This window comes from Accipiter gentilis, chromosome 1, assembly GCF_929443795.1.
Source record: "Accipiter gentilis chromosome 1, bAccGen1.1, whole genome shotgun sequence".
Classification (NCBI taxonomy): Eukaryota; Metazoa; Chordata; class Aves; order Accipitriformes; family Accipitridae; genus Astur; species Astur gentilis.
The window spans coordinates 30,972,457-30,984,562 of record NC_064880.1 but is presented as its reverse complement, the minus strand read 5'-3'; the positions used below and the strand labels follow the sequence as shown (position 1 = coordinate 30,984,562).

Sequence of the window (12,106 nt, the reverse complement as noted above, 5' to 3'; positions counted from 1 at the left end):
CTTTAAAAACCACCTCTTAACACAAAGAGGTAACAACAGCGAATTCTGTTAGGGCAGCTAAAAAAAAACGAACAAAACCCAAAACCAAAAAAAAACCACCACAAACCTTTCGTCCTAAAGAAAACACAGTTCAACACATTTGCAATGAATAAAGAAAACAGGATCAAAACCTTTAGCCTAGGACTATAAAACACCTTCAGTGAGATTCTCAAAGTTTGGCTTATCATACTCAACACAAGCTCTCCATTCCTAGCTAGCCACTCCCCTGCATATCATTACCTTAATACAACTTGAGTGAGTCAATTCTCAAACTGCTTTTTGCAAGAATACCAACTGAACCAAGCTAAGTCAAAGCTTAACAAGCCTTTCTTAAGTATACTCAGGCTTGCAATCTTGAAATCTACAGCACAAACCCCACAATGACCTGCTTCTGACTTTCTGCCTGGCATCCATCAATAAGACAAGACCAAATCTCCAAAGGGCTTTACTTCACATGCTAGCCATTAACATGGGTAGCAGCAGTGCATACTACAACAGCACAAAGACAGGGAGCAACAGTTTCAGTGCTCAAAGGTGAAAATTTGTTCCAGATCAACTCAAAACCTTAGTGAAAACAAAGGCTAAATTTTTCATGCTTTGAAAAAGCATGGTCCCCAGATCACTTCCTAGTACATCTCTTAAGAAGATTTTATCATTCTCATCTTCTCTTCATCTTCAGCAACACCTCCTTTCCAGCTTGCTGGCATACAAAGCCTCACCTTCCAATCCACTGCCTATCCCCTTTAAATAGGAGCAATCTGTCTAGGTGCCTTTTAAGTCAGTTTCCACATGACTGCAGAAATTCAGTGCCTACCTGCCAGGCTGAAAACTGATGGCCGGTCTCAGGGCACTGGTTCCTAAAGACACACAATCCATTAAGAACTTGGACCAAACCCTGGTAAAGGGCAACAAAGAAGTTTCATCTTCTCAGGATCTGGAAAGTTTAAGGATTTACAAAAACAGTTCAGGTAGTTTCTATATCCCGATAGAAACCATGCAAACTCCAGGTATGCCACAGACTCATAAAAAGGGATTTTGAAATTGGAAATAATTTTGACAGGTGGGTGGGTGGGTATAAAAACATTATAGCATATAAAATGTATAAACCTTTTATAAGTTGGCATGGTATATTGAAAACTTCAGTGAGTTATAGGTTTTAACTAGAGTTTGTGCTATATAACCAATAGATTTTTTTTTTTTTTAATTTACTAGAGGGCTATTACTAGCTTTTAGTGCCAAATCTTCATTTTTATAGTACTGTGGGGAAAGGAAAGTAGAACTAATATGCACTTTGTGGGGGAGGCGGGGGGGGAGTAGGTTTACATCTCTCAACCACAAAATTTTGCATTCGCTTTTTATCATTATTATCATCCCTAAGTAATATTTTGAAAGATCTTTGTATTTATTGGGCAAGCACCACACAGAATTTCTACCTCAATTCCTCACTAGCTTGCATTCTAGCTAAAATGTCTAGACAAGAGCAACATAAGAGGCAAGGTTAAGATTTTAAAAAGAAAAATTAAAAAGTGCTATTTAAAAAGTAATTCCATTATCTTTTTTTCTCCCAAAGAAGAAAAACAGCAATAATCATTTCACGACCATTACATTTCAGAATCCTTGAAAGAAACTGAAACACGTAACAAGTAAATGCAAGACTAGATTAGAAGAAACGGATAAGCATCCAAACGGTTTAAAACACCACAACAATAGTCTCATTCCTCTTTCAATCTCCAAAGAAAAATACAAATGGTGTTAACCCTTATAATAGCTACCAGAAACAAATGCTTAGGATTATTCAATATATAGATTAAAAAGTTTCTTCTCCACTGGCTATTATAGCAACCTGTTCCTTAACAAGCATTTATGATACAAGTAACAAAACAGAGCAAGTATAAAGAATTTATCACTTCTTCTCAATTGACACCAGGCAAAACAGTAATTACAATCCCACAATAGCAATGGATTTGGGGAAACTGATCCCCGCCTTTTTTCTAGGGACACTGTAGCAATGGTTCTTGGGTAGTTACAAATACTTAAAGTATGTGTTAGTACAGCCTTCACATATCGAACTAGTTCCTAAAATTAAGTTCAAAAGACTTACTTCACTCTACCCAGTAAGGATCTGGCCTTGCCTTTTCAAAATGTCTTAGTTTTAAATACTATTAACTGCTTAGCTACAATCAATAGTCCATAGTTTTCTGTTCTACTGAAAGCATGCGTCAAACGACTTCAACAGAAAATAGTAGCACTAGATATGAAATATAAATAAGGCCAGGTTTTCAAAAGAGAAGTAATGCTCCACACATGCACAGTTATAGAAGGCTTCCAGGTACTAGATAATCTTAAAAAAAGGCCAATGTTACCAAAAGCATGTCCTGTCTTTCAACAGTATAAGCCTAAGAACATAATACCTTTCCCCACAAAGTTTTACTCACTTGATTGAAAACACAGTACCAGCACTCTGCACCAAATCAGTGTCTAAGTATTCTTGATGCATAATAAATTCCATTTGACTGAGGCAGCATACCTACCTATTCACCAAACATGCAGACGGTAGAGGCACATCAGTTCACTGCTCTGTATATATATGCTTCAAAAAACCAAGCTCATGGGAACAAGGGTTCTAGCATCTAAATCAGTACTATAAGATAGTAATATTCCATGCCTTTGGGTTTTGTTTTAGAAACACCCTGCCCACAAAAAAATTTTTGCTCCAATCACCAAATAAAAAGTATTTCTATTTTTTCTTGTTTATCTTGTTCTAATGTTTCATCACTCACTGTATAACAGTGGCCAAAAGGCAGCAACAAAGGTGTCCAGTTTCTGCAAATCTGCACAAACATTATTAAGCTCAATCCTTTCAGACCAGAAGCATTTTTCAACACTCAAAGTGTACTGCAAACCAACACACGCTTTCAGCAAGCTTTTAAGCGTCAAGTTTGTAAGTGCTGTTAATATGACTCTGAAGGCCAGTTCTCTATTGTGGTAATAGGTGATGAAAGAATCAAAGCCCTTTGTCTAACTGAGAAATGTTCAGAATTCACAGAGATGGCGGGTGGGCATTATGTTCAAGACTTAATATAAGTCACACAGAAATCGAGAAAAGGAAAGAAGTGAGGCTTGCCCCATGAAGAACACAATCCCAGAGTCTGCTACTAACTCCATATTTTCATTTTCTGCTTCCATTTCAGCCTTTTATTATCACATTCCATTCTTCCTCCTTTATAAAACTAAACAATGTGCCATGCACTACTGGCAAAAGAAAACAACAAACCATTACTGCAGATTTCCAAAAATCCAGTTCCTTTTTAAGTCTTCAGCACAATGCTGACAAAAAGAGACATACCTGTTACATAGCAGAGGATGGGGATTTTCTTGGTTGGAAAAAACCAAAACCTGATGACTTTGAATTGAATGGTAAAAGTTAAAATTTTAATAGATATTTGTTCCACAGTTCTTAGAGTACAACAATGCTGTCCTTAAGCTATAGACAGAACATATAAATAAGTTTACATACGCATCAGATGAAAGATCCCATCACAGGCGTTAATATGAGACAAGAAGGAATTTCCTAAGCCTTGGCCAGTGTGTGCTCCTTTCACAAGGCCTGCAATATCCACCACATTCAGAAAGGCTGGAATTTTGCTGAAATATAAAAGTTAAAAGTTTCATTACTGAAGCATATTAACCAAAACTTGTAGCACAGAAATAAATTCAGAACATGAAAAAACAATGTTTCTTTATTCTAGAGCAAGTCATACATGAGAGTAGCTTTCTTCCTTATTCAACGCACAATGTATAAAAGACAAGATCCCCCCCCCTCCCATGTAAAACATCAACCTTTCTTTAATTTCTCTGTCATTATTCATGTAAAATGAAGTAAACTAGTTTGAAGTGTGGAATCATACTGACAACTATACGAATAATCAACCAGGCCTGGAACACTGAGGCATGAAGTCAGTCATCTGTAATGAGCAGTTTTCATAGTACCAAAGGGATAAAACACATAAACGGCCATTGCACTCTGCTATCGCACACCTCTAAGGTTACCATTTAGTTCAGTAAGTTAAGCAATTTTCTCAGAAGACAAAGGCTTTTTTTTTTTTTTTAATACAGTGGTGATTAAAACTAGCAGTGATCAGGATTATGCAAACAATTTGAAAGAAAGCAGAAAACAAGATGAAGCTAGCATTCTAATGTAAACAGCTGTGATGTTTTCCACCATAGTTAACAGCAACAGGTTAGCAGACATGTCTACAAACCATTTTCTATAGCATCAACAGAATAGTCATAAAGTTCAAATTAGCTTACAAAAAATAGAAAAAAGCTTTTAGAGCTATAGGAAATGCATATAGCAATTTATAAACTGCAAGTCTTTTATCCTCTGCAAATTCTCAAGTTGTTTTAAAATGAGCAAATAACTTAATAGGCAATAATCTTTTCAGGTATATTCTAAACCAAATTACTTTTCAAAATCCAGCTGAGTCAGGAAAAAAACCGCACTAAAACTTTGTGGTAAGGTGTTGACTAAAAGCACCTTCATATGGTCTATGCAAATGACAACACCATCATAAACAGTGGCAGAGACAGAACCACACTGAAATGCTGCAAATTCCTCACTTGCAAAAGACCAGAACCTGCACACCACGATCATCAAGATCTCCAGCTTGATGGCTTCAAAATAAGTAACTGGAACACCACTTAATTTCCATCAAACACTTTAAAATTACCACAATTATATTTCATTAGCACTATGCTAAGATTAATACAACTGTTCACTATTTTACTGACAGTAAGTATAATGGAAAACACCCAAATCCATAGCTTTAATAACAACGATGAGAAGGTTGCGACTTATGCTACGAAGTCTGCATGAGCATACAGTGCCGATCTGTAAAACAGTGAAAAACTTTATGGTGAGTGTTCTTCAACATGAGATTCAAATCCAAAGATATAAATCCTGTTATCTACCTTAAGATGTCTTTTCCAGCGACCTACCATTGCAGTACTGCTCACAGACGGAAGCAGCCACATAGGTGTGAATGCATGCTAGCGATGACCTAGCCAGTGACCTCCTAGCCAACCCTATATAGAAACCTTCTCTGAACAGTGTTACACTTCTGAAGTCTTTATTGTCTACCACCCAAACTGAGCTTTATTTTTATTAGTGTGACAGCCTGCTGATAAACATATTGGGTTTTTCAAATTTTGAAATATTTGACAGCGTGACAAATCTGTAACAGCAGAAACTCCACTAGCATCAGAAAAACACCCTTCTCTTCTTATGCTGATGCCTAGTATTGCAGCTATGGCCTAGACAGAAAAAGCTGTAGTTACGGAAATCTACGGATCATTGCCTCTGCTCAGAGCAATGGCTTAAGTAGAACAAAACAAGTTACCAATTATTTTTTTTAGTGCTATCCCACCCCCATTTGACTGCAAATAACACAACAGAGTTTAATATTAGCAGATGCGCTGCCTCACTTGAAATGAGCTCCTTAATATGGGAAGAGATGATCCATTAGAGTCTGTCTTAGCATGCAACATATTTCTGGAAGTGTGGTGACCTAAAAGCAAAAGATCTTATCCCGCTTTTGTTTTAGATCTTCCTCTAAGACTTTCCAAGAAAGATGATTTATTTCAAGTAAACTAATTTCACAATACAAGATCTGGACAAAACCTTTTTCTTTACCAAAGTAAAGTTCAAAGTATCACTAAACCTGTCAGGTGTGATAAATTAGGATGTTTCATGTCATTAATACCTTTGTCATGCGCTTAGAATAATAGAACACAATACCCAGAAGGGTGAGTTTAAAAAAAATACACAAGAACATATTTACAACATAGCATGAGTTACTTCAATTTAGATACACAGTATGTTGACTTACAGCTTTAAACTTCACTAGGCCCATGAAAAGAAGGGCCCATCCTTGGGAAGACAGATGTGTACTGCAAGTTAATGCTGTTGAATGCAGTAGAAAGAATGTAAGTACATTCTGAAGTAAACAAACTTTGAAAATATCACTTTTTTTGTCCCACTATGGTTTTCTTAGCAAACTATCTTTTTTGTTTTTTAACTACCAGTAAACAAACTCAAATGAAAACAGCAAATCCTTAACACACCACCAACAGTAACACACATTCTGAAGACAGAAACCAGTAACTCTTTTAATGCATTAACTCAATAACTCCTTTTGCCTTACAGAACCATAGAGCTAATACATACCTCAGAAGGAACAGCAGCAACTTCCCAGTCAGAATTGTTATCATTCCTTGCTTTTTGACACATAACTAAGTCAACAGCAAGGTAGAAAAATGCCACTCTTTAAAGCACTCCTCCATTGTCATTTTAAACTGTGTTTTAAGAAAAACAAAGGTGGTGTTAGAAATGTTCTCCTTCTATGCTCCCCTCTCACCATTCTGGTAGGATTAACTTCCTGGCCAGTCATCAGAAGAACTCACTTTCACTACAAAGATGCCACAGTAGAGCAAGACAGGTACCTTCATATGCAGATGGACCACTCTAACACCAGAATCAACCTCATTTGCTAGACAATGGAAAGAAGACGCCAGCACATTTATTTCACAGTTGACTAACAGGAGCAAGAGACCTTTGAAGACAAGTATCCGGGTTTCCAGGATGTTTTTTCACCTTCACCTTCAGTACCACAAAGCTAACACTCTAAGCAAAATAAAACCATCCTCATTCTTCGCAGCCCCCTTCCTAAGCCTAAATCTCTATTTCATCATAGAAAGGTAAATACAGAGAAAAGTAGAAAAAGGCACAAACTAGTCACACTTGACTATGGTCTGAAGGACAAAGAGTAAACATTATGAAACTAAACAAGCAGAAAACACTGCAAAGAATGGGGGAAAAGAACCATGTTTCTCAAGTGTGGTTTAGTTCTTTTAAATGTAGAAGACTTAACTGGATTGTTCTTTTTCCCCCCCCTCCTCTAAACAGATTAATTTCCATTTTTAAGATTCATTAGTCAGCATTAGCATAATTTCACTGAGCCTCAATGATCATCAGGAACAGGTGGCATTAACTGATCATTTGTACAAATCAGTGTAACACCAATCTACCATAAAGCATGTCACAGGAATTTTTAACATGAAACAGATTACCAAATCCAGAAGTATCTCTATATTTTAAGCGTAGGTATAATCCTTAAGAGAGGATTTTTTACCTCGTTAGAAATACAGCAACAGTGATTTTGTGTTAGCATACTACCTTCACTGTATGAGCTACTGCGCAACACAAATATCATGGTTTAACCCCAGCTGGCAACACAGCTGCTCACTCACCTCCCTCACAGTGGGATGGGGGAGAGAATCAGAGGATAAAAGTGAAGAAAAACTCATGGGTTGAGATAAAAACAAATAGGTAAAGCAAATGCCACACATGCAAACAGAGCAAAGCAAGGAATTCATTCAGCCCTTCCCATCGGCAGGCAGGTGTTCAGCCATCTCCAGGAAAGCAGGCCTCCATCACATGTGACGGTTACTTGGGAAGACAAATGCCATCACTCCAAATGCCCCCCGCCTTCTTCTCCCAGCTTTATATATCGAGCATGATGTCATATGGCCTGGAATATCCCTTTGGTCAGTTGGGACCAGCTGGTCAGTCCCAGCTGTGTCTCCTCCCAACTTCTTGCGCACCCCCAGCCTCCTCGCTGGCAGGGTGGGGTGAGAAGCAGAAAAGGCCTTGACTCTGTGTAAGCACTGCTCAGCAGTAACAAAAACATCCCTGAATTATCAACACTGTTTTCAGCACAAATCCAAAATATAGCCCCATACTAGCTACTATGAAGAAAACTAACTCTATCCCAGCCAAAACCAACACAAAAATGCACGAGACTCACTAGGCCGAAGAAAGTAGTTTTGTAGTCCAGTGGTTAGGGTACTTACTCAGGAATGAGAGACTTACACATCCTTATGGTTATGCATTTTGCAGGGGAGGAGGCCTACTTCTCACCAACTTTGTTTCAAACTTCTGTCCAAAACAGTTATTTAGACAGGCAAGAAGTGTTTCTTTACCTGACCTGTTTGTTCAGTGCAGTAGTACCATGCAACCACTTACCTTTTTTCCTTTAAAATGCACACATATATGGTATCCACAATTTGTTGTGCACATATTTTTTTTTCTAAAATTTGAGGGGAAGAGGCATACATTTATTTCTTGAGTTTCCACAAGTAATTGTTTAGTTAAGAAACCTCACAGGCAGTATACACCTGGAACTTTGACTTAGACTGAAACATCACGACAAAAATGCCGCTTCTCTCCCTGGGTTTTTATTCTTCTAGGTTTCCACAATCTCTCTTCTCCAATGAAAACAATACCTCAGTGACTTCTCCGCAGCATTTACTACAGTTTATTAAAATCTCGCATCCACCAGGAGGCTCTGGAAAGCCACACGACAGCTTCAAGTAAGTTCAAATGCAGCAATTTACCAGGAAGCCTGGTTGATAATTACCATAACACACTTGCTTTTTATTAATTTCTTGAATAGTTCAAGAAACTTCTCTCAACTCAAACTCTACCTGATCCTAGGTCCCACATACCAAGATGACCAGTTTCTTCAGTATTAGGGTAAAATGTCCAGCTCCCCTTTTCTCTTTGGTAAAGCCAAATGTGCTACTCATTTCCTGGTTCTAGCACAGGCTCTTCCACCTTTAAAAGCTGTTATTTGAAATCTGTTAGAAAGGGGAAACTCTTCTTCCTTCCCAAAAATTCATACAACTTACGTAGGAGTCATCTGTTAAGAGTTCACAAATGACGTGAAGTAAAAGTAGTAACATAGAAGAAGAAGATGTATATTGTGACAAATTCTTAGAAAGCCACTCAACTCTCAGTCTGTCCTCACCACTATTTTTGGCTCATTTCCAAACAGAAAAGGAACAGTTCACAGTCCCTCCCTCTTCCAGGAGACTGTACTCCCTATTACAGCTTCTGCAGTCAATCTTGCAAGCAGTTTTGACCAATGTAAGCAAAATACCTCACAGAGCAATTAAAGGAATCTGCTTCTGAAGAACTAGGTACTGCAGATGAACCTTGGTTATTTCTACTCAAGAACAATTTCATGAATAGCATTTTATCCATGGTACTGACAAAAAAAGACTTCAACTTAATAGCACATGAACCAGAAGTGAAAAATCTACTAATTAAATTTTACTTACATGAATTATAAAAAGGTAGAAGATTCAGTGTGGATTGACACATACTCAGTGTCCCATGTATACCAAACGCCTGCATTCCCAACCTACTCAGTAAGTTATTACACCAACAAAATAACACTAATTAAATTTTGCCTTCTCCCACCAGGCAGAAGAAATGGCTCAAGTCACTCCTACTTATGGTCTTTCATTCACTGCTAGAAAATTATTCATCTGCAATGCTAGAACAAGCATCACGGCCAAGTTGATTTACACAGGCTCAGAACTAACTGAAGAGCAGGCAAACTCAGTAACACCAAGGGAAGCAGCACATTAACAACAGGACATACTGCCAATTTTCAGTTGTTTTCCATAAAAAATGGGATTCTCTTACAGATGCTGATATGCCAGAGTTACATCCAGCTAAATTATTCATGTTTCAGTCTGGAGTTACAGGTGGTTTTCATTTACATAAATTCTTTTTTTAAGTCTAGATTAAGTCCCACATGATGTCATTCAAAAAATCCCACTGCTGATCTGGTTTCTAGGCAGTACTTTCCACTAGCCAATTACATAATTTTGACTTCAAAAACTTTATCAAGTATCTCACTATGCTATCCTACAGTAAGTGCGAGAGAACTTTTATTTAATATTACGCAGGACTTTCATGACCTAGACAACAATGGAATTTACTCAGATATAGTTCAGTAACCATCACTTCAGCACTAAAGATCTTGAACCTGTGAATTTTAACAGTCTACAATGCAACCAAACAAACCAAAGCAATTAGCTGACAAAAAGGACAGAGATCCCCAAGTACACTGGACACTGCTAGAGCTGAAGAGCGGTAGTTGCACTTTATTATCCTCTTGAGAGATAACCAGGATTGCTTTAAAATTTAAGTTTGAAAAGGACATCCAAGATAAATTAAAAACAGTCTAAGTTAAATAGAAATGTTTGTGGTTGCAATAAGCATTGTGTTTTGTGAATACGTATGTGCAAGGCAACACACCCACTTACAGGTGCAAACAAATGAGGAATTAAATGAATACTGGTAACTTGAGAACAGATGAACCAAACTACTTTCATTTTACGCATTCCTGCTTATCATCTCATTTGATTTTAACCAGAGGAGGAAGCAGAAACATACACTTTAAAAATCACTTTTTTTATTAATGTTTTCACACAGGTTGATTACTATCAGCCAATACAGTCCTTCAGTTTTAACCATTTACAGCTAAAACATAGCTTAGGCTTACATTGCTTCTACCTGAGTATTTCTTTCAGCTAATCATACAATTTAAAGTTAAGAAGAAAGAATGCAACTAATTGCAGTGAGATTATTTGGGACACAAAATTTAAAAAAAAAAAAAAAAAAAAGAGTAAACAACAGTTTCCTCCACCCCCTCACTCAAAATAATTTTGAGGCTTGAATTAATTGTCACCACTAAGAAACATCTCCTGCTCAGGCACAGTACACTACAGCTGTGCTAGTAGGCAGGACCGTACAGGCTAAGCCTGGTGGGTATATATACTCAGAGGCTTGCAAGATATTTGTGAGTTATGACACAAATCACTTGTCCAAATGACATCAGTTTGACATACGTACACTAAAAAAATATTTTTAGGCTTAAGGTGACAAAGCAGCATCTTAATGAAATCTAGAATAAAAAATGCACAAGAATAGCTTTAAGTTACTAAACTTTTTTTAGATGTGCTGCACACACGGTTCTTTTCTTCTGTAAGAAACCTATCACTTCTAAACACAAAATGTTCCATTAAAATTAACAGATCAACTGTTTCTGGCTTCCAAGTCCCAATTTTCAAGGCAGGAGCTACCTGCTGAGATGAAGAATATCTCTTTTCTATTTTAGAATTAGCAGATCTCATTCTCTGCTACCTGCTTAAGATTCATAGATTGGGGCGAGGGGAGGAGGGGGACACCTTTCTGCTTCAGTTCCTGCTGAAGTGAACCAGTCCAAGGAAAATATTCTCTTTCCAATTACTAAATTAGAAGTAATTCAATCATTACTGTGTCAAACCTTGCCTGAAAGTACCCATGTGAGGGGAACAGTGGTAGGAGGACAACAAAATAAAAAGCGAACAGTCTATCTTTTCTGAAAAAGCTACATGTTGGCACAATGTAACAAATATGAGTTTTCACTGAATACTGTATAAAAGTTAGAATAAACAAGTAGTTTAAATACATAAATTAAGTTAGTAACAGAATATAAGCTAAGACCTTAAAGTAACAAGCATTCAGAATTGGTTTTAATATATTAAGGTCTCTTCTTTTTTTTAATATCCACAGTTTCATTCACACCAGAAAGTGAGCAATAGGTAACATTAAAGCTCAAGGAAATTTGCTCATCTAACTTATTTAGCAACAACACAGTAGTTTTTACTGAAAGTTCTTGGATCCCACCTTCTGTGTACAGTCTATATCACTGAACTTACTTATTGTAAACAGTTACATACATCATCCACTGTTGCAGAAAGAAAAAAAAGCATAGGTTGTAAGTTCTGACAGTGTACCTTAATCTATTAAGTACAGATTTACCTTTGCCTAACAGTGTCTAAATTGTTGCCTACATGATACCATTTACAAACATTTACATTTCCAATTAAGTAATACCAGTCAGCTTTCAGTATGGGCTAGCAAGTAACTGCACACCAGTCCCATCCAACCTGATGCTTTCTTCTTTTGGAGATAGGATCTTCAAGCAACAAATGGTACCTGAAGAGCCTAACTCTTCCTCCGATGACAAAACAGCTGCAAACTCATACTAGCAATATTCTCAGCAATAGAGTCCGTCTCTCTGTAGCAGCAGCAATCACAGGTCAGTGTGACAGACAGCAACTGCCAGCCCAGCCCAGTCCTGCTCTTCCCTTGCTCACAGCAGGCATCAAG

General features: G+C 37.4%; 1 protein-coding gene across 3 annotated transcripts in view; it reads right to left on the bottom strand.

Moving 5' to 3' along the window:
• The window catches only part of OLA1 (Obg like ATPase 1), a 103,645-nt gene that overhangs the window by 87,215 nt on the left and 4,324 nt on the right, over positions 1–12,106 (bottom strand). For 2 of the 3 annotated variants that reach the window (XM_049812410.1, XM_049812420.1), the window contains exon 4: positions 3,557–3,684. The exons of the other annotated variant lie outside the window; for it this stretch is intronic. In XM_049812410.1, coding sequence (XP_049668367.1) covers positions 3,557–3,684 — 128 coding nt within the window. The remainder of the gene's footprint in view (positions 1–3,556; positions 3,685–12,106) is intronic. 3 annotated transcript variants of the gene reach the window in all.